The sequence below is a fragment of the Bidens hawaiensis genome, unplaced genomic scaffold (genome assembly GCF_021521415.1).
Source record: "Bidens hawaiensis isolate Kalapana, Puna unplaced genomic scaffold, B.hawaiensis_p1.1 tig00054851_1, whole genome shotgun sequence".
NCBI classification, from domain to species: domain Eukaryota; kingdom Viridiplantae; phylum Streptophyta; class Magnoliopsida; order Asterales; family Asteraceae; genus Bidens; species Bidens hawaiensis.
The window spans coordinates 35,700-59,568 of record NW_027499876.1 but is presented as its reverse complement, the minus strand read 5'-3'; the positions used below and the strand labels follow the sequence as shown (position 1 = coordinate 59,568).

General features: G+C 38.0%; 1 protein-coding gene and 1 pseudogene across 1 annotated transcript; both read right to left on the bottom strand.

The window, feature by feature from the left end:
- Positions 1-3,867: 3,867 nt before the first annotated feature.
- LOC143600732 (TATA-binding protein-associated factor BTAF1-like) lies at positions 3,868-5,034 on the bottom strand. Its single transcript, XM_077078336.1, has 6 exons — positions 5,016-5,034; positions 4,802-4,896; positions 4,477-4,694; positions 4,348-4,402; positions 4,188-4,269; positions 3,868-4,094 (listed from the first exon to the last, which is right to left on the bottom strand). The coding sequence occupies exons 1-6, from the start codon at positions 5,032-5,034 to the stop codon at positions 3,868-3,870; spliced, it is 696 nt and encodes a 231-aa protein (XP_076934451.1).
- Positions 5,035-17,964: 12,930 nt separating this feature from the next.
- LOC143600730 (uncharacterized) lies at positions 17,965-20,971 on the bottom strand (annotated as a pseudogene).
- Positions 20,972-23,869: the final 2,898 nt, after the last annotated feature.

The window sequence follows — 23,869 nt, the reverse complement described above, 5'->3', positions numbered from 1 at the left end:
ACTAATTTTGTATACAAAGTATAAACTATATATCTGGCTCGACTATTGTTCATGTGTGATATTAGGTTCAAGTGTGATGTTTATTAATGTACTTATATAGAATGTTTATTAGTGTTCAAATTGTATTTATATAGAATTACATGGTAAATTATTCAAAACCTCTCGGTAAACCGGTTGTACCATTTTTAAATTAAATCCGATACAAATAAATACCTGGTTTTAAAACATTGATCTACTATACTATTAAAACAATAACTATTACCATAAATAATATACATTCTCATAATTTTCTTGCTAATAAAACAATTCAAAATTATAGTATATTACATTCAACTTAATTACATTCAACATATATCAATCTACCATACTATTATAATAATAATAACTCTTAATGAGTTTAGGATTTTCTTTTCAAAGTTTCATAGTAGTTATTTTTTATTTTGGTTTCATTTCGGTTTTTTGTTTTGTTCGGTTTTAGTTTGTAACAACTCGGGTTTTCATATAATATATTAAATACCAATACCCGACCCGTTTATGTTTTCGGGTAATTTTAATCATCAAAACATCGCATTTATCGAGTTATTATTATATTATTTTTATTGGTTATTATATTTAATTAATTATTATTATATCTTTGAAGGATATACAATTTTAACCCTAAATATTAGTTTTAACCAATTTTGGATCCACACAAGAACTTGAGGGGGCAATATTGCAAATCCGCTAATTATAATGTGTTGTTAACCCAAACCCGTTTTTCCCGTAACCATGCCCAAACCCATAATCAGGTTCCAGATTGTTTTCTTGGAGCTTAATCCTCGTGATAAACATGGAATTTATCATACTAAATCGTTCACCATGCTTAATAGACTTCACTGGCACAATTGATTAGGAATATAAGATCAATTCCATACGAACTAAGATAGTACTTAATCCATCTTAACCCATTTAGGGTTATACTATCTACAGTTGTTAAGAATCCAATTAAACTTGTTTACACATTCATCATGACCCCGCGATCATTGCCCTAAGTCTAATTGCTTCTTCGTGGCCTGTTGGTGCGGATTCCGGTTCGCGTTTTGGCCGCGACTGTGATATTATCATTTATCATCAATACAATCAGTTCGCGCCCCGACATTTCTGCCTTAGGTTGGGGTGTGACAGATTGGTATCAGAGCCGGATTTAAGATAGGTCGTTGGTGGTGTTCTAGAAACATACTTAGGATCCCATACGTGCTTATTTGTTTACCTTATGTGTTATATTTATTTGTTTACAGCTTACGTAATTACTTGTTAGATTAAGTGCTTATTTAATTGCTTATTTTTATTGTCATGCACACACAACTCCGAGACTATGTCTCGCTTTCAAAATAGTTTTATAACTCCGAGACTATGTTTCACTCTTAAAATATTTTTATGACTCCTCTCAAAATATTTTCATTTAATGTTAGTTGATTGTTTCATTATTGGGAAATTCCTTAAGAATTCCATAGTTTTTTTTCTCACTTTCACTTAAAGCTAGGGAGTGTGACAAGATTTTCCACCAAAGTGGAAATTGTCATACAACCGACACTTTAAGTGGTTAACGTAATCGGCAAAACGGTTACATTTCTTATTGTGTTTTATTGCTTTTTAAATGTCTAGTCGGGTGGAAAACCATGGGATGCAATGGACACGCCAACTGTTCATTTGCACAATTCGTTTTATTTACGATATTTTGTTGGAGCATTATCATCCGTGATGATACACGAGATGCTTTAACTACTCATGTTTACATTCATTTATATGTTATTTAGTTTGGTCGGTTAAAACGCCATGTAACGCTCATGGGTCGACAAACTCAATTGTATCGTTGATATGTCATTTAGCTGGGCCAATAAAATGCAATGTAACGCTCATGGGAGGCCCAACTCACACATTTGTTTTGTTTTGGTATGCTAATAAGTTGGGAAAATAAAATGACATGGAAAGCTTACGGGAAACCCAACACATCGAAGAATCATATATTCGTTTATATGTTTGCTTACTTGATTTCATTGGAACAACTTATGATTTGATTTATTTACATAATTACTCAATCACATTTGAATCAAGATTTATCGATTCGATCCATTGATATACATAAAAACATTTTAATTCTTATGATTGGAGACATTATTCACTCATCAAGACTCAGTTATCACAAGTCAATTAACACTAGTTATATTATATCATTGGATTTGTTTTTCTCATATTCATCTTAAAGCATTCACAAGTTATCAAGAAACAACTAACATATTATTTTGGTTTTCTCATACACATATCATCCTATTATTAAACTATCAAATAATTTCAATATAATTAATACACCGTTTATTAAACAAATTGTTTTCTCATACTCATGATATCACATATTCAACTATTAAACCTATTTCAAATACCTCTTCAAATTCATAGAATTATCAAATATATTTCAAGTTATGATCTTCAAACTCTTAGTTGTTAACATCTCAAATTGTTATGTTTTGATATAACTCATTCATCTCATTGATTAATTCATTTTAATTCTAACTTATCCTTAAATTATGAATAAACACTAGTATAACACATTTAAGTTTCTTTTTCTCAATAGCTCATATGAAATTCACAACATATCAATCCTCTCATGAAATCTCAACTTAATTAACCATAGAATGTTTCCTCAACATCAAACAACATCAATCATTTATTTTCTATAACCGGCTTATGGCCACATATATAGGCAAGGAGATAGCTCATGCGATCTATAGAATATATACTCAATTTCAAAACATTAATGCAATCAATTCAATCTTGTTCATTAACTTCATTGCCAATAATTTCAATTCATTTACCCCTACTCATCCTCATCTCAACAATAACAAGCTAAAGTTTACCAAACATTTCCCAATCAGACTTTGTTTTTGCAAACCGTTAAAGTCAACCTAGTCAAGCCATCTCAAATCAATTAACCTCACTCAAGTTTTTATAAGTCAATTAATCAAGGTGTTTCATATCAAGATTTAGTCAAATCAATCGTAATTAAGTTTCTCAAGGATGATTTTTACTGCTTTCGTCATTCGTATTGGAACCTATTTTATAACAACTCTTTATTCGATTTTTGATTTTAACAATTACAATTTGGATAACCCGTCAATTTTAAGTGTTTATCTCATACAATAAAAAAAATTAATCTTACTTTTCAAAGACAACCGTTTGCGATATCATACTTCTTGTTTATCACAATCCGTTTCGAAATAAGCGGAATCCTTTCCTTGTCAACTTTTAAGATTTATATTCTATTATAAAAAAAGATGTTTTAGAAACTTTAATATTTTACTAAATCAAGTCAAGAGTTCAATTCATTTTTAGCAATATTTTATACAAATAGGATCTTAGGGGGTGTTTGGTACAGAGAATGGAATTGTAGAGAAATGGAATAGAGAAATGGAATTGCAGAGAAAGGGAATTGGTCTGGAGAATGAGAATTGACTGTTCTGTTTGGTAGTACAGAGATTTCAGTAGAGAAATATAGCTGAGAATCATTTCTCTTGTTTGGTACATAGAAAATAAACAGAGAATTTATATCAACTTTATCATTAGCACAAGTATTTTTTTCATAACAAATATTTATTAAAAAATAAAAAACATATAAAAAGATGCATAAATTCCAACCAAAATATGCATTGATCAAACCAATTCACATACAAAACATAGTTTTTAAGCAAAAAACATCAACCATAGTTAAAACCAATTCACATACAAAACATACTTCAACCATACACAACTATCCCATTGAACCATCGGTATACAACACAACTATCCCATTGAACCATCGGTATATATTTTTTAGAATATACCTTCACGTATTCATTCCAAACACTTACGTTTTGAGGAGTTTCTTTGACGAGCACTTTCCCCCTCTGATCTGTAACCAGGAACCACATCTACAACAAACTGCTGGACATTACGCCCCGGTCTTTGTAGGTAAAAATCAGATGGTACACTGCTTCCAGCGGGATTAGGTTTATGCATCACAAGATCTTCGTCTCCAATCAAACCTTGTACATCCGTAAACAGCTCACACACATCCAAACCTGCTATCAGACATACAAGTTTAAAGCAATTCAATAAAGAAATTATTTCACGATGCAAATATAGCCAAGGGTAATAGCACATTCACAACTCACCCATCCGCCGCTTTAGGTTTTGCCTTTGTTTGGCTAGTCTTTCTTTCGAGTTGCTGCCAGAATCACTTGCAAGGTCATACTCCTAAAACAGAATAATCAATATATCAAGATTAACTATATCCACAAGACTCTAAGCTAAAAGTTCAAAAAAATACAGTACCTGTCCTCTGGAAGCCAAAAGAGCCCCATGTCCCAACACTTTAGAGAGTTCAAAGCTGTCAATAAAAAATGTCAGATCAATAGCTGAAACAGAGCAAAAAATGGGCGTACGTAAGGGACCAAGAAAAACCTCTGGAATGAAGTGCTAGCACTTATTTTGGGGAGAGATGTTGGCCAAAAAACAACCTCTTCAACAGAACAATTTATGCAAGCCTCCTTCATTTTTGTCTCAACAAGATTAAAGAGATCAGTCATAGATAAATGCTTGAAACATCCAGCAATTGCTCCAATGGCATGAGCCGCCGGAACTCTGGTATCCCAGTTTTTGCTATGAAGATATTGTGATACCTGAAAAATGCATTAAGCAATAATCAAACCAATTTGAATGCACAACCGCCATAATTTGTCCCAAACTAAAAAACAATACTAAAATAAATCAATGCAGTAATACATACCTTACGTAGCAAAGAGCTTAAATCTTGAGGATGTAATTTTGCAATCTCCCCTATCTGGCGAGCTGCAGTGAATCGTGTGGCTTGTGTCGAGCCAACTTAACAACGGTCAAGAAATACAAGCAGCCAGCATGAACATGAAAAAGTACACATTTTCACTCTACCTTATTTCAAGCTAATATTAACCTAACTCTAGATTAAGCTGCTTCTCTCATACCAAATCCAAATTGTGACATTCAAGTTCCAACCGTTAATTATGTCAATCTGCTGCATCAGATAGTATCACCACTCTAAATCCATCTAAACTATATATATTAATGATTTTTCAACGAAACTCCCATATTGCATGATTAGGCATGCATGCATGGCACCTAATCACTTTTTAAACAATTCAAAGGCAAGTCGGTTATGAAACCAAACTATAAACTTATTGCTAAAAACTCATCCGTTTTCCCACAAAATATGCATTTACAATATAATAATGATAATAACAACAATAAGCCTAGAAAAGAAAGATTGCAATAAAAAGATACTCTCGAGTAAAGTCAGCAACCGTTGGAGGCGAGAAGATTGTTGCTGTGCCATATCTCTTAATAATTATACCACTCACAACATTTCTCATTCTACCAAAAACAATAATCTTTCACAATCCTGTCAAATGATTTCATTCCTCTCACCAACACACAATCCTACACCAACCAAAAATTATAAAAAAAATATACAAATCAACATCCAAACCTAAATAATAATAATAAATACATTCCAATCGAATTACACTAGCAATACACAACATTATCCAATAACTATTAACAATTTCGTTATTATAACGATTGAATCGTTAGCAGTGATGGTAATATACAGAAATAAGAGAAATTGAACGTACCTTAGGGTTTTTTCGTGAATGGAATTGAGAAACCTAATAATAATTAATAATAATAATAATATTAAGTGTGAAGCATTCGATTCAATTGACGGTTATCGGCGTGGTGACGTGGCGGATGTGTGTTACGGTGATGGTGTGTGTGTGTGTGTGTGTTGTACGGTGAAGATGAAGAACGAATGAGGGTTTCGGGTTATTATTATTATGATGATGATAACTGAGATCGGTTCTTGGATTGGAGATGATTTGTGGGTGATTACAGGCTGCAAGTCGATCGAGCAGGGAGAGGCGTGAGAGAGTGAGGCTGAGAAATGAAACCCTGGAAATCCAATTCTCCGCTTTTTGTAGAGAAACAAAATCAGAGAAATGGAAATGGTTTATTTCCATTTCTCACCTCTTTCTTTCATAAACAAACAAGAGAATTCTTTCTAATTCCATTTCTCACCCCTCAATTCCCTCTACCAAACACCCCCTTATAGTTTACAATCAAGGGTATTAAAAATTTTCTCACCATGCTATGTCTTTCAAATGTTTTGTAACCCACACAATGGGACGAATTATGCGGACCATCCGACGAACTAAGTAATTATGGATGCATACTTAATTACCAAAGTCCTCGCTTGGAAATCATAGTACGTACAATCGTGTGTCATAATCTAGAACCAAAAGTAGTTTTGGAGTAATGGTACGAATTTTAAGATAATAAGGACATGATGAATACGCCGTTGACACATCCTATATATAAGTGCCCTTATCAGATTGTCATTTGTAGCGTTGCACCGACTACTCGAAGTTCCACGTTATGATATATTTTAAATTTTATTTGCAATTTTTATTTTCTCAAAGTTTATCTATACTAATACAAAATGGTTTTAGTATTCTCTAAATTCAGGATGAAATTCTCAAAAATAAGGGATACTGTAACAACGCGGGTTTTCATATAATATATTAAATACCAATACCCGACCCGTTTTTGTTTTCGGGTAATTATAATCATCAAAACATCGCATTTATGGAGTTATTATTATTTTATTATTATTGTTTATTATATTTAATTAATTATAATTATATCTTTGAAGGATATACAATTTAAACCCTAAAGATTAGTTTTAATCCATGTTGGATCCACACAAGAACTTGAGGGGCTATATTGCAAATATGCTAATTATAATGTGTTGTTAACCCAACCCCGTTTTTCCCATAACTCGTAACCATGCCCAAACCCGTAATCAGGACCCATATTGTTTTATTGGAGCTTAATCCTCGTGATAAACATGAAATTTATCATACTAAATCGTTCACCATGCTTAAGGAACTGTTTTTTTTCTTGGTATCGAGGCGGTTGAGGAACTGTTTTTTTTTCTTGTCATCTCTAGTCTAAGTAGGGAGAATTGAAGATCTAGAGAGGCCCAACGTTGAAATTCCTGGATGAGAAAACCCTAAACAAAGAAAGACCACCGGTGCTATAACGCAAATGTTATATTTTAACTCGCTTGAACATGTGTTTTTGTAGAATCTGAGGTTTCTTTTACAAGTATACTTTCAAAGTACTTTAATTAATAGTTATAATGTGATGACGGGGGTAGCCCAAGGGAATAATAAAATGGTTGAAACACATTAACGCTAAAAGGGTTAAAAGGTTAAAAGCTTCATTTCTCGCCCAAACTTATGTAAACAAGTACCCATGTGCTACAGTACGATGTCACATCACTGTTCACATCCTTGTCCCCTCTGAGCAAAAGACATACTCAGATAAAGTATTATTATTTTAACTATGGACCAGCGGTCCAAGGCTTCCCGCCCACAAAGGTCAACTCTCTAGGCAAACTGGAGGGGAACTAGTTTAGTCACATCTGGACGAAAGGCTTAAGTCTCTTCCCCTATATAAGAAAGACTTAGCCATAAGCATAAACACACCAAGATCTGGGCAGATAACATACTCTCCCTAATTTTCCCTTCTTCCTTGAGAAATATGCTTCTTGCTTATTTCTTTCTTACTTCAATAACTTCATAGCTTCATCAAGAGCATCATCCTAAAGCCGATCCCAAACATCATGGTTTCGGATCCTTGGTGAACTATAACAATCAAACAATAAACTAGTGAACCTTCTTCTACGTTTTGCAAACGTAGAGGGACACCACGACCTGCGTTAGGCTAACATGAACCCTTGAAGCCTTTTAGCCTAACCAGTCATTCACTATCAATGGTCTTATCTTTGTTGTAGCAACAAGTTGGCGCCCACCGTGGGGCTACGCCGCTTACTTTATCATAAAGACCAGTAGTGTAGCTCCATTCTCATCAGAATCTTCATGACATAAGGTGAATCTCCCGATGAAGTCGACCAAGTGTCAAGAACACCGACGCCAAGTGCCGGCCAAGAAACTCCGGCAACAACCTCTATTTTTTTCACCCCGGGAGGTAGTTCGACGGAACCTTTGTTCCTAGAGTTTTCACTTTTTCGAACTCCAACCCCTTCACGATCCGGAGTTCCTTCTCCTCATGAAGGAGTCACGAACACCCCGGAGCGTGTTTACTTGACGATGGAAGGAGTGTCGCGACATTTCTTGCAACTAAGACATCTCCTTAACCAACACGTGAGCTAAGAAAGAGAAAAGGGGGCAAGAATAAGGCTGGATTATGATGAATCAGAGCCCTCATTGTCGCTTGGACGACCACCTTCCCTTCTGACCAGCTCACGACCGGCTGCTTCTCTCTTTGAAGCTGGTCCTAGTGTAACCTGCCAACCCTTTAACCCGTCTCCTTATACCTATGGGAGACCAAGCCCAACGGCTTTCCCTTTGTTCACTTTACAACCCCTTGGACACGAGACCACTCTCGACCAAATATGGCAGTCACCAGCTTCAAGTGCTCCTCCTACAGCCACTACATGGGAACAGGCCATGTCGGTCTTGCCCTTGGCACGAAGTGCAGCAATGAACACTCCCATGGGAGCGAACCAAACAGCAGCAACTCCTGAAAGCCTTCAAGGCTTCAACCTCATGCCCCAAATGATGGCTCAAATGATGGCACACTTCCCTTGGACCCAGCTCATCAACCAAGCACTGGGTACTCACCAAGGAACAACGAGTCATAATACAAGGGTAGATGAAGACCTTGCGAAACCTTACAAGCCCGGAAACCTTTCTTGTTTCTCTCAACAAATTGCCGATTATGACTCCCAAACAAAGATCAAAATGCCACCCCATATAAAAACATATGATGGGACCAAGGATCCCGAAGACCACCTCCAGGTCTTCACTGGGGCAGCCAGAATCGAAAAATGGTCCCACGCTGAATGTTGCTTGATGTTCATGCAAACATTAGTCGTATCAGCCAGGATATGGTTCAATGACCTTCCTGCTCAAAGCGTTCGAAACTTCGATGATCTGAGCAAAGGATTTTTGGCCCACTTTTCACAACAAAGGAGGTATGTCAAGGATGCCACAGTCATTTTCCAGGTAAAGCAGAAAGATGATGAAAGCCTTCGAGACTTCATCGAAAGGTACAAAAAAGAAGGGTTACAATATGTGGGGGCTGACGAAAAAATGAGGGTGGCAGGCTTCATGAACGCCATCACCTCCAAGTACCTCACAAGGGACTTCAACAAGTGCCTACCTAAAACCCTTGAAGAAGCTCTCGAACGAGCTGAAGCTCATATCCGAGGCGAGGAGGCCGTTGATTTCAAAGAACAAAGGAAGAGAGCTCCTAGTTGGCGAGGCAACAGCCCCAGCCGAAAGAAAGGGAACTACAACCCCTATGACAAATACCCCAGGAGCTCAGATCAAGGAAGGCCTGAAGGCCGGAACCCTCCAAGCAAGGAAAAGACTGTGAACTTCTTAGCCTTAACCAAAATCCCTCAAGAGATCCTTGCCACAGAAGAAGTAAAACACAACTTCCGACCTCCTCAACCCTTGCCTAAGAGCAAGAAAAACGAAAGCTCCACCCAGTTCTGTGATTTTCATGAAGAAAAAGGTCACCACACCAACGATTGCTTTCAACTCAAGAGAAGAATTGAGGAGACTGTTAAGTCCGGAGAATTGGCTCATTTGGTGAAAGGGGTCAAGGACAAGATGGCCGAAAGAAAAGTCAAAGAGGTGAATATGGTGAATATAGAAGATGGTTTTTCCCACAAACGACAACGCTTGGAGGCTTGGGAGCTTCAATGTGTCTGCTTCCCACCACCTCAAGGTGACTTACTCTCAAACCCTTTGGTGGTAGAAGCGAACGTGGGAACACTCAAAACAAGCAAAGCCTACATCGACACAGGGGCGGCCACAGAGATCATGTATGAAAGGTTCTTCAATCAACTAAGCAAAGAAGAACGTTCAAGGCTTCAACCCTCCGGATCTTCCATAAAAGGTATCGCCGATGTACCCTTGAAGCCTTTAGGTCAACTAACCCTTGATGACTTTTTTAGTGAAGGAAAGATGAAGAAAACCAAACCACTCACTTTTGTGGTTATCAACATACCTTCCAACTATGATGTGATCATAGGAAGGCCAGGACAGTGCGCGTTCAACATGGCTGTCTCAGTTGGTCAAGGTGCTGTGAAGTTCCCAACTGACAGGGGAATTGCAACCCTTCAACCTACCTAAGAGATTTACACGGTTGAAGGGGAAAGCTCCAAAGGCAAAGATGAAGAGCAAGGCTTGATCATAAACCCAAAGTATCCTGAACAAAAGGTACGGATCAACACAAGCCTTTCTAAAGAAACCCTCTTACACCTTGAGAAACTGTTGATATGTTACAACGATGTCTTTGCTTGGTGCCCGGAAGACATGACCGACATCCCTCGAAGCATTGCAGAACATGAGCTAAAAATACCACCGGATTTCAAGCCTGTCGTCCAAAAGAAACGGAGCCTGGCTCCTGAACGAAGCTTGGGAGCATGCCAAGAGGTTGAAAAGCTTGTCCTAGCCGGAATTCTACGTGAGGTCAAGTATCAATCTTGTGTGGCCAATCCAGTCATGGTTCGAAAGTCTGACAAGTCTTGGAGGATGTGCATCGACTTCAAGGAATTAAACAAAGCATGCCCAAAGGATTGCTATCCCTTACCCGAGATGGACCTCAAGGTTGACTCCTTAACCGGCCATCCCTTCAAGTGTGTTCTTGATGCTTACAAGGGTTATCATCAAATCCTCATGAAGGTGGAATATGAAGAAAAAACTGCATTCCACACGGACAAAGGCATTTTCTGTTATCAAAAGATGCCTTTTGGCCTACGAAATGCCGGTTCAACTTACCAACGTTTGATCGACAAAGAATTCGCTAGCCAAATTAGCAGAAACCTGGAAGCTTATGTCGATGATTTGGTAATCAAAAGCAAAACCGAACATCAAATTCTTGATGACATTGAAGAAACCTTCCAAAACTAGAGGAAGATCAATATGAAGCTCAACCCTGGAAAATGCTCATTTGGGTTCGAAGAAGGCAAGTTTTTGGGACACATTGTGGGTAAACAAAGCATAAAAGCCAATCCCAACAAAGTCAGGGCTGTTCTTGAAACTAAATCTCCACAAAGCAAAAAAGAAGTGGAAAGCCTGAATGGAAGGCTTTCAGCCTTGAAGCGTTTTACCTCCAAGCTTGCTGAAAAATCCCTACCCTTTTTCAAAATGTTAAAGGGTTGCACCAACAAGAAAGATTTCAGGTGGACGGAAGAAGCAGAAGAAGCCTTCAACCAAATGAAGCAACACTTGGCTTCACTTCCAACCATTGCAGCCCCTGAAACAGGAGAACTGATCTCTGTCTATCTCTCAGTGGCTGAAGAAGCATTAAGCGCGGTTCTAACCATCGAACGAGACAAAGTTCAGGTACCCGTTTATTTCTTTAGTAAAACGCCAAAACTGGCAGAGATCAAATATCCTCCCTTGGAAAAACTTGCTTTGGCCTTAATTCAAACGGCCAGAAGGCTTCGAAGGTACTTCCAAGCACACCCTATACAAGTGGTCACTGACCAACCCATCAAGAGTGTGCTTGAAAAACCAGAAAATTCAGGCCGATTGGCCAAATGGGCTGTAGAACTGGGTGAACATAACATCACCTATGTACCAAGAAAAGCTATCAAAGCCCAAGTCTTGGCGGATTTCATTGTGGAAATCCCTAAGCAAGTCACTCCTGAAATACACACAACTGCCACTGAACCTTCTGACCCCGAAGCCTGGAAGCTTTTTACCGATGGAGCTTCCAGCATCGAAGGGTCACGAGCTGGGCTCGTTTTAATCAACCCTGAAGGGTTAGAATTTACATATGCTCTTCGACTTGAATTTCAGACCACCAACAACGAAGCTGAATACGAAGCATTGATCGCGGGTCTAAAGATTTCCAAAGAGATGAAGATCCAAAAGCTACAAGTCTTCACAGACTCGTTGCTTGTTTCAAGTCAAGTCAATGATAGCTATATAGCAAAAGAGCCCAACATGAAGAAGTATCGTGAAAAGGCAAAAGGGTTGATGATCACATTTCAAGAGTGCACTATCAAGCAAGTTCCAAGATCACAAAACAAGAGAGCTGATGCCCTGAGCAAACTAGCATCCCTCACATTTGCACACCTCACCAAGAAAGTTTTGGTGGAAGTGTTGAAAACTCCTTCAATCCAAGAATTGGAAGTTCAAGATGTAATCACTGAAGAGGGTCCAAGTTGACTCCCATAGAAAAGTTCCTCAAAAATGGTGAGTTACCTTTGGACCAGACAGAGGCTGAAAGGGTTTGAATCAAGTCTCGACAGTATGTGTTGCAAGGAGAAACCCTTTATAAGAAGGCTTACCTTGCACCGCTACTAAGATGAGTAGGCCCTGAACAAAGCCAATATCTGATCAAAGAGGTTCATGAGGGAATATGTGGAGCTCATTTTGGGCCAAGAACGGTGGTTGCAAAATTGATGAACCTCGGATACTTCTGGCCCACCATGCACTGAGATGCAACGGGACAACTCAAAAAATGTGAAGCCTGTCAAATTCATGCACCGGTTCTTAAAAGCCCAAAGCATGATCTAGTCCCCATCTCCTCGGCTTGGCCATTCCACAAATGGGGAATGGATATTGTTGGTCCATTCCCACCGGCCAAGGGTGGGGTAAAATTTTTGCTAGTAGCTGTTGACTACTTTACCAAGTGGCCTGAAGTCAAACCACTTGCAAAAATAACGTGCAAACAAGTCATCGAATTCGTATGGGAAACCATTATTTGTCGCTATGGGCTGCCAGGAGTGTTAGTCACGGATAACGGGAAGCAATTTGCCGAGAAGCCTTTTAGCACATGGTGCAAAGAATTCAGAATCACCCAAGTGTTCAGCTCGGTTGCTTACCCACAATCCAATAGCCAAGTTGAAAGAACAAACAGAACCATTGTAGAAGGAATCAAAACAAGGCTGGAAAGGCACAACAACAATTGGCTTGAAGAACTCCCAAATGTTCTATGGGCAATAAGAACAACCGAAAAAACAGGCCACAAACGAACACCTTACAGCCTAGTGTTCGGATCAGAAGCTGTAATTCCATCCGAAGTTGGAGTTGTGACTCAAAGAACACTCAACATGGATATCGAATCAATCAACAATGAGACCATGTTGAATTTGCAACTCCTTGAAGAAGTTCGTGATCAAGCCGCAATACAAGAGGCTAAGTACAAGCAGAAACTGGAAGCTTATTACAATGCAAGAGTGAAACATGAACGTTTCAAGCCTGGAGACCTTGTACTCCGAAACAATAAGGTCAACAAGAAATAAAACCAAGGAAAGCTTCGCCCAAAGTGGGAAGGGCCATACACAATCCTTGAAGCTCACAAGGGTGGATCCTACAAGCTGGCCGACACAGAAGGCAAAAAGCTTCCAAGACACTGGAACGACAAAACCCTTAAAAGGTTCCATACCTAGTCAAAGTCTTAAGATGTATTTCAAGAGATGTATAATTCTCCTTTTTGTGAACATCAACCTCTTGAATGGATGATAAAGTTTTTGTCATAACTTGTCTTTACTATCCTATAATCAGGTTGAGAACCTAGCAAGAAACTCCATGGCAAGGGCCATGTAAGGGGATGAGCTCCCAGGCCACATCGCTCAATAGGTTCAAGGGTTAAATGGACCTATATAAGGGGTGAGTTCCTATATCAATCCAACTCCATGAGACTTAGAAAATTTTTTCAACTAAAAACTTGTCTCATAGACGGGTCTGAACAGCCTACATCAATTCGTTCCTTAAGCTTTAAAAAGTTTACGAAACAAAAACATACACTAAGTAGTGATACAAAGGATAGTCAACATGTGCTTTTTACCTAATGAAGCCTTGAAGCTAAAGTGACTGCAGTACTAAAACTTCTTAAGGAAAAGTTAGCTGAAAACACAAACTAACAAGACAAGCAACCAAAACACAGATACATAAACATCACAGTCCATAAACAAAGGCCATTGCAATGCCATAACTAATAAGCATTCATAATAAGCCAATTAAGGCTAAACAAGGAAATCACAAGGATTCCCAAGAAAATTTTCTAAATGCCAAAAGGCCAAACACAACCACAAGGCATAAACTTTAAGAGTTCCATGCCAAACCTACATTGTTTAAGATTACATAACATTGTTTTAAGGTGCTAAGAAAGCTACGAATCAAGTATTTAAACATCAGAAACAGGCTTCGAAGTACTAGCCTTACCACCCTTAACACTTTTACCCTTCTTGGACTTCTTGACTTGTGGGACAACATCAGCAACAGCCGAGCCTTCAAGGCTTACAACATGAGATCCGTCGCTACCCTCAGACAAAGTTTCTTCACTGTCACCAGAACGGGAGCGTTTTTTCGACAAGGACTCGAGCACCTCTTTAGCAACCTTCTCATCAAGGCCGGCTGGTTTCAAACCCTGCAATACAGAAAGAGGCTTACCATAGCATGATGAAACCTCACCCATATAAGGGTAAGTGAGCCTCTCCATTGAACAAACTGAATCCATGAAAAGCTTGTAAGCGTCGCGGTTGAACAAGGGTGACTTCTCTATAGGCTGGCCAGACTCGTGATGACTGAAGCCCGCAACGAAGCCCAAATGCTTACATGGGCCAACAACTTCGTATACACACCGCCCAGCACCGAGTTTAACTCATTAGAATGAAGCAAGTAAGCCACAACCTGCTGAAACCCGTGCTCAATCAACCACTTGTTGTCACTAGAGGTCTGGGAAACCGAAGCCTTCAAACCTTCCTTCTCCATCTCGAAGGCTCTCCTCTGCACCTCAAAGGCTTCCCGGTCAGCATCCAACTTAGCCCTGTCAGCCTCCATGGCTTTCTTCAACCCTGCCAGGTCAATCTCATGACCACGAGACAACTCATCAATCTTCTCAACATAACTCTGCTCTTTCCTCGAAAAACCCTCAATCTCCTTCTTCATCTCCATCATGGAAGCTTTCATTCCCTCCTTCTTCTTGGAAAAATCCTCATACTCCTGCATTCCATTTCTAAAACGAGTCACACCCTCTGCCAAAAGGGCAGAAAGGTTGCAAGAACTCAGGATCAACCTTGACAACATGGAATCACCCTCCGTTTTAGAAATAGTGTTACGCACTCATGGAGGAGCAAAATTGGCTAACACATGAGCACAAACCGATGGATCTTTGAAGCTATCCCCAACCTTCACGTTCCACTCTGGCACATAAACTGCATCACCATCCAACCCTTGAACCATCGGCATCGCAACCTTCTTGCCAGCCGATTCTTTTTCTCGGAAACTACCAAACCCTGACCCTTCTTAATCTCCATAGTTGGACCTTGGTCTTCAGAAACTTGAATATCATCACTAACCTCAACTGGTTCACGAGAAGATGAAGTGCCAACAGATTTCAACAAACGTCGTGTGGAACGACAGGTAGAAGATTTAGAAACAACGGTCTTGGTGAACCCTTTAACGTTTGCAACCCCAGCATACTCAGCATCCTCAAATCGACCCTCCTTCCCCCGAGTCACCGAGTCATCCCCAACAACAGCCGCAGCATCAGTGAACCCAACATCCGAAGTGTCATCACTTTTCAAAAAATCTAAGGCAGACATAACTACAAAATACAAAGGAAAATCATTAGCAAGCATATCAACAAGATAAAACAAACACGGGATAAACAAATGCATACCCTTATTATCCCTCATAAGCACGGGATCCCGATTAGGCTTATCCCAAAGTTTTCTAATTCCTAATAACACAAGAAGGTGTTCGGGAAAGGACGAAGATGTGATGGACACTCCCTAATACGTTTCAAAAACAAATCGTTCAACTCCGATGCAGCCGGCTTAGGCTCGTTTAACACGGCCTCGGGTTATCTCCAAATGGGTTTAAATGGAAGGATAGAATCGGAAACAAAGAAAAAACGATCATTCCAAGAACCGAGGGTTGTAACCGCCGAGGAAACCAAACACGTATCGACCTTAGTATGTTCAAAAGTGTACCAATCGCCGTTCTTTGCTAAGCGAAAGAAACGGCGAAAACTCAACAATGAAGGTTCATAACCGAGGGCTTTACACAAAACCTCAAAATGTAGTACCCTTGCAAGCCCTAAAGGATGGATTTGACTGAACGATATACGGTAATACTCCAAAACATTCAAAACAAAAACTGAAAAAGGGTGCCGGAGATTGGAAAATTCAAAATGATGGCAGTATAGAGCAATGAAGCCCGCCGGACAACGATCGATCGAAGAATAGACCGGCGGAGCAACCGGTGTGTACTTTAACCCTATTCCCCATTCAATACAGAACGATTCAACCTCTTCTTGGGTTAATCAAGAAAAGCTGACCGACAGATCCTTTTTAGCAACCATAATTTTGAAAGAAAGGGGAAAGATTTTAACTAACTTGTTGAAAGATTGAAGAAAACTCGATGGATGATTCAGAGAAAATATGAAACTATTAAAGAAAAATGAAAGGCAATGAACAGTTATATTCATTATTGAAGAGCAGTTATTGGGAACTGAAATCTGACAGTTACAATCATGTCAACTGTCACATCAGTAATTCAAAAAATAACCAAATCCGAACAAAGCCTCGAAGCTTACAAGCCTCGAAGCCTTTAAGCAATAAACAAAATGTGTGAAAAAGTCAGAAGCCCTTGAGCTTACCTCTCAAACACCTCTGACTTGGGGGGCTGATGACGGGGGTAGCCCAAGGGAATAATAAAATGGTTGAAACACATTAACGCTAAAAGGGTTAAAAGGTTAAAAGCTTCATTTTTCGCCCAAACTTATGTAAACAAGTACCCATGTGCTACAGTACGATGTCACATCACTGTTCACATCCTTGTCCCCTCTGAGCAAAAGACATACTCAGATAAAGTATTATTATTTTATATATGGACCAGCGGTCTAAGGCTTCCCGCCCACAAAGGCCAACTCTTTAGGAAAACTGGAGGGGAACTAGTTTAGTTACATCTGGATGAAAGGCTTAAGTCTCTTCCCCTATATAAGAAAGACTTAGCCATAAGCATAAACACACCAAGATCTAGGCAGATAACATACTCTCCCTAATCTTCCCTTCTTCCTTGAGAAATATGCTTCTTGCTTATTTCTTTTTTACTTCAATAACTTCATAGCTTCATCAAGAGCATCATCCCAAAGCCGATCCCAAACATCACGGTTTCGGATCCTTGTTGAACTATAACAATCAAACAATAAACTAGTGAACCTCCTTCTACGTTTTGCAAACGTAGAGGGACACCACGACCTGTGTTAGGCTAACATGAACCCTTGAAGCCTTTTAGCCTAACCAGTCCATTCACTATCAATGGTCTTATCTTTGTTGTAGCAACATAATGCAAGGGTGTCTTGAGCTTGTTTAGTTGTTTATACTCTTCTAAAATAAGAATATATAATTGTTAGCTATTAATTATTAATTAAACCAGGACAAAAGAGTGTGATTATCCTACAAGCTAAATTAAGATGTATTGCATGTGCGTAGGAGGATTTGCATTTCTTTCATATGAGGGATAATGAAGGTAAAAATGTAGCCTATATGTTATCCCTTTATTTATTAGAACTTAATACATGTTTAACTAATATACTGGGAGATGATATCTCTATACGTAATCAGCGAAAATATGATATTAAGTTAGCTGATAGTATGTCTAACGGAAAGATTCTTGTTTTCTCACACATGATAATCACATTAGATATCGACGACTACCACTAATAAGTGGTTTAGATTTTTTGAAACGGTTACAACATTTTTATTTATTGCTTATAGTATAATAACAAAGATATAAGCACCTTAGATTGTAGGATACTTCCGTGAAATATCTAGATCTCACCATATGAAGAACAAAAGTTTCACCAAATTTTGAAGAGATATAGAAAATTTAGAAGGTGGCCTATGATCAAGATTGACGAGAAGAACCCAACCGGGAAACCAACCCAAGTCCCCTCCCATAAAAACCATGATTGTTTCTCGTCTTCATCATCTTTTTATTTCAACGGTTGGGTATCCTCAGGACATGTGACCCTGATTTGCACACCACATAATCCGATGTTGTTTTCAAAACCAGTCATAGTGTCCATTTGACCATCAACAGGTATCTTACCTTTCAGCATGTTGTTGCTCACATCTAGAATTGAAAGTTTGCGGAGCTTCACTAGTGACTGAGGAATCATACCTGAGATTTCATTTTGAGACAAATCCAAGCTTTCTAGGTTCTCTAGATCACCAAAAGACACTGGAATATGTCCAGAAATCATGTTGTGTGAAATGTTGAGCACTTTTAGGGCTTTGAGATTGCCCATAGATGGAGGAATTTCACCGGATATTCTGTTACCTGACAAGTCCACCAAAGAGTAGATATTGAGGTTGCCAAGCGCTAGTCCGCGAAAATATTTCTTCCAGTTCAAAAGCAAGTCACCGGGAAAAAGTCTTGTTTTAGAGCGAGACTGAAAAATGGAATGCGGGACATTGTCAAAGGACGTTGGCATGTTTTGAGTTTTGACCATTCCGGGAAGGTTTTTCATCTCTCGTGGAATATTTCCGGTTAGGTTGTTCCATGAGAGATCAAGAATCCGAAGAGACTTGAGGTTGTAGATATTAACTGGGATAAATCCATCAAGAAAATTGTTTCTTAGGATAAGAGCTTCTAGAGTTGGAATTTGAGGGAGAGTGTCCTGTATATGTCCTGTTATCTTGTTTTCATGGAAATCAAGAAGTTTGAGGTTGACCAATTTAGTCAAACTCCAAGGAAGATTGCCAGAAAACTTATTCCCACCTAAATAAATAACTTCAATTTCTTTAGGAAAGTTTGTCGGGATCTTACCTGAAAATTTGTTGTAGGATAAATCTAAGGAAATCAAACTGGAATTCTCCCCCCCCCCCAAACAGAAAAACTGAGACCAGAAAATATATTTTTGGAAAAGTCTAGGTTAATCAAAGTGTCACTCTTGGAGATGGATACTGGAATTTGTCCTGAAAGTTTATTTTCAGAAAAAGAAACAAACGCAATTCTTTTGGCTTTGCCTATATTTTCAGGCAACTCTCCAGATAAATTATTTTGTGACAAATGAAGAATAAGTAAATGCTCAAATTCAAATAGACGATGCGGAATTACTCCACTGAGTTGGTTTTCTGATAGATATAATACATCCAGCTTGCTCTCAGCGAGCCAATATGGGAATTTTCCCTCCAATTTGTTCCCTCTCAAATCAAGATAATACAAATCTTTTTGTGATGAAAGCCATTCAGGAATTTGACCAGAAATTCCACAATAAGCCATAGAAAGCTCATATAGACTGCATTTTGGAACAATCTTAGCTACGTTATTCCAAATCAAGTTGTCTCCTTTTGTACTAATGTGCAATACCTTTAGCGATGTGATTTTAAATAGCTCAGTTGGGATCTCTCCATTGAACATGTTGGTATCAAGCCGAAGGACTTCTAACTTGCTCAAATTTTGAATCGATGAAGGTATTGGACCTATAAACTTGTTCTGGCTTAGGTCAAGAGCAATCAAGTTGGGAAGTTTTACAACGGAGCTTGGAATTTGTGTGGAGAAGGAATTTTTAGACAAATCCAGTGTCTCTAGTTTCTTGAGGTTTACAATTGATGATGGGATGTCGCTAGAGAAATGATTATATTGTAAGGTGAATGCCCTTAACTTGGTTAAGTTTCCAATCTCTTCTGGGATTTTTCCAGAAAGAAAATCAGCCATCAAAAAAAGTGATTCAAGATTTTGAAGCTTACCAACTTCAGGGCTCAAATCCCCATCGAGATCGTTGTTAGTTAGATCAATATCTTAAAGAAACTTGAGATCAAAAAGTTGAGGAGGAATCGGACCATGGAAGTGATTATTATATAACCATAGGGTCGTCAAATTCTTAAGAGACCCTAGTTCGGGTCCTAGTTTCCCCTCAAGATTGTTAGTGCTTAGATCAAGACTTTGGAGAGATTTGAGTTCGAGAAATTGAGGAGGAATCAGACCATGGAAATGATTGCTACTTAAACGTAGGGATGTCAAATTTCTTAAAGACCCTAGTTCAGGTCTTAGTTCCCCCTCAAGATTATTATCACTGAGATCAAGACGTTGAAGAGATTTTAGTTCATAAATTTGACGAGGTATCATACCATGGAAACTATTATCATTTAACCAAAGTGTAGTCAAATTTTGGAAAGACCTGAATTCAGGCCCTATTTTCCCCTCGAAAAAGTTATAACTGAGAATAAGAACTTGTAGAGATTTGAGATCGAAAAGTTGAGAAGGAATCCGACCCTCAAATAATTCCTACTTAAACTCAGTATAGTCAATCTTGGGAAAGAGCCCAGTTCAGGTCCTAGTTCCCCTTCAAGCGTATTGTTGCTCAAGTCCAAGTAGCGTAAATTCGTCAACAAAGAAAGTTGGAGTGGGATGGAGCCGCTGAAATAGTTGTCTTGCATGTCAAGGTATACCAGTTCTGTGAGATTCACAAACCCATCTCTAGGGATCTCACCTTGCAATGAGTTGAACGAGATATCAAGTACATTCAGTGACTTGATATGAAAAAGCGGAGCCAAGATATCAGAAAATACCATAGATGGATTGATATCAGGAAGCGAAACGACTAAGCCATGGAGGTGGAGCTCAGTGATGGTTTTGGTTCTGGTGCATATAACATGCTCCCAAGAACAACAATCGGAAGTCGAGTTCCATGAATTTAGTTGTACGGGCAGGAAAGACGTAGAATTGGTGATGGTGGTGAGGGTGGATTTGAAGTGAAGAAGTGCTTGCTTTTGATGGGAAGAACAAGAGAGTGATGGGATTGGAATGGAAGTGAGTATGAAGAAGATTGATAACTTTAGCAGTGGTGTGCTTACAGTGGTTATTTGTATCAGCAGCAAGGATGATGATTATATAAAAATTTTAAGTGGGGTCAATTGTTTTTTTCTTATAATTCATTTGTTTCAGGTACGGTGGTTATTCTTGAACAAAAAACATAAAAAAAGGATTTGTGCTGTTATATTTATAAAAGTCAAGTCAACAAGTAGTAGTTGAATATTTATGTTCACATTGATTGCAACCAAAAAGGGAAAAAAAATCTCTGGTTTCATCCACATTTCAGTTTTTATGTTACCTAAGAGCATTCTTAGTGGCTTTTTATTTATATTTTTTTGAGAGAAATCTTTAAAAATTTTTAGAGAATTATAAGTGGTTGTGAGTGAAGAAAAGAAGAATTTTAAAGAGGGGTCAATTTTGAATAAATTTAAATAAACACTGTTCATACTCTATTTTTTTAATATATTTGAAATTAGTTGTGAGCGAAGTAGAGAGAAAATATAATGATAAAGAGATAAAAAATATTATTTAATTGTATATGAGAGGAAAAATATAGTTTTTCTTACACTGCATTCTTGAGTTTTTTATTTAAAGGATTGGAAAAGAAAAGATAAGAAAATTTTTGAATGTATTATTATAATATTTAACTCATTTATTTAAATTGCAGATAATAAAAAAATGACTTGACCTATGACCACAAATTCAACAATAACACATTATTATTTTGTGTTTTCTTCCAAAAACATGCGGTATATTTTGACTTAGAGCATCTACAACAACAAACTTTTATAAACCGTCACATTGTCGTCATATCATATTCCAATTTTTTCTCAAAAATCTCCCTTTTTTCACAACAACAAACCTCTACAAACCACATTAAAAAATTATTAAAACAATACATACATATAGTTTCATGTCTGCAGAGAAGAACTTCCAATCCAAGGACTTTATGTAAGGGCAAAAATGTGAATTAAGATATCAAAAGAACGAAACCCGTTAAATATATTATGGTCAAGCAAATAATTAAAGTGGGCGAAAAATCCGAATACACGACAAGAGCTTCAGTGCACACGTTTAACTTCAACGGGGAGAAGATCATCTAGAATGTTAGGCTATTATTGTGTTAGCTATACATAGGGCCTTATGTTTGTCATTTAAATGTGTGTTTTGTATGGTGTTTTCACCCACCCAAGGGGAGCTCACCTTGGGTGGGATCGGTTCGTTTAATATAGAAATTCTTTTATCCGATGACGGGATCGTTCACTTACATTATCTTTATTTGTTTTCATTCTATCGTTTGATTTTAACGCACTTGTCTCGATCACTTATCAAGAACAAAAATCCGTTTGTTTGTCGGATCGAGTTTCAGGACCTACACTTTACCCTATAATGGTGGACTTTTCTTGTCTTGGGTTTGTAACATGCTACGTAGATTCGGACCTCGGGAGCTTGAGCTTGTTGTGGATGCTTTTATGGAGACATGTTGCACTTGCATGAGATGGAGCTCAAAAGCAATTGATATCAATTTCTGGCTTGGCCCTATTGAAATTAATGTGGTCTTAAATGTGAACTTGACGTTGTCAATGGAAATAGAGTAAAAACTACAAGTTTGAATTTTTGTATTCATCGGTAAGTTATTTAGTCTTTTCACTTATTTTATGTGTATTTGTGGTTTATATTGATTGTTTCAACTAGTTTAAACTATTGAGACTAATGACATTCAAAATATCTTTATAAATTGTTACTCATTTCAAAGTAGTTCAAATAACCAACAAACACAGAGAAACGATTACATATATGGAGGAGTTAGAAAATTGATTAAGGGTAAGGTTGCAATGAATCGTTGGCATTTTTTTTGCATGTAAAAAAGCCATAAACACCTAATGATATTCGTGTTATCGGGTCTTGATACAAGTTCCCACGCGTGAATATCTATTAGAGCTTGGCATTCTTCTGGCATGGGTCGTATGCCAATCAGGATCGAGTAAAGCTTTCAAGAGTGATCCGAGAAGTGATGAGATATAGGGATGAGCATTTTGCCCCAAATATCCGTACATGTACTCGTACCTTAGCCGTACACGTACCGATTTAGCTTATTCGATAAGGGTATTGGTACTTATTTTTGTTTAGTTTTGGTACAAGTACAATCTAATACAAGTACACATACATTTGGTATTTTGTACATGTTTGGAGTATATAAGGTTTAATTGAGATTCTTCATATTTAATATATAATATAAATTCTCCAACCATGTTATTATTGAACAAGTACCAAACGTTTCTTCAAAAATTAAATCATATAACATCCAAAACTCGAACCAACAAACAAATCACTTAAAGTTGGCGACCGAATCAGGGATCTTCAATACTATCTTATCATTAAATCGACGGCCAATTTGGTACCCGTACTAACTTGGTACCCGTCACGTACCTGTGAATGTACCGATACCCGGACTAATTCATATTGTTTGTTACTCGTACCGGTACCAGTTACAAGATCGTCAAAGATTTGGAAATAAAAAAATAAAGTGGTTCAAAACGGGTACTGTACCGAAATACCCGTACCACACCGAAAATGTTGGTACTGTTAAACGTGTACAATACCAAACCAGATTGAAGGCTCCTAGAATATTGGAGAATATTTAATATAATAATTAGTTTATTATTATAGATAAGTTAGTCCTATTTGTTTTAGATTGAAATTACATATTTGAGTTAGTATAGGATTGGAACCGTAGGTTTATATATACCCTAGGTTCATTGTGTTAGTTAATTATTAAGTTTTTCTCGTTAGTCGTTTTCTTAATAAAAGAGTTGATCGTGTGTTGATCAAATCCCGTGTTCGTGTTCTTGATTCGATTGCTCAAAGTTTAACAGGTACAAGTATTGGTACGTGTTTTTATTGATTTTTTGTACGAGTATAATCAGGTACATGTACGAGTACGG

What these genes read in the sequence shown, in the direction of transcription:
- LOC143600732 (XM_077078336.1), bottom strand. An exon ending in TAAGCTCTTTGCTACGTAAG is followed by an intron (nt 4,695 to 4,801) that starts GTATGTATTACT and finishes TGCATTTTTCAG; the next exon opens with GTATCACAATATCTTCATAG. An exon ending in TTTTGGCTTCCAGAGGACAG is followed by an intron (nt 4,270 to 4,347) that starts GTACTGTATTTT and finishes ATTCTGTTTTAG; the next exon opens with GAGTATGACCTTGCAAGTGA.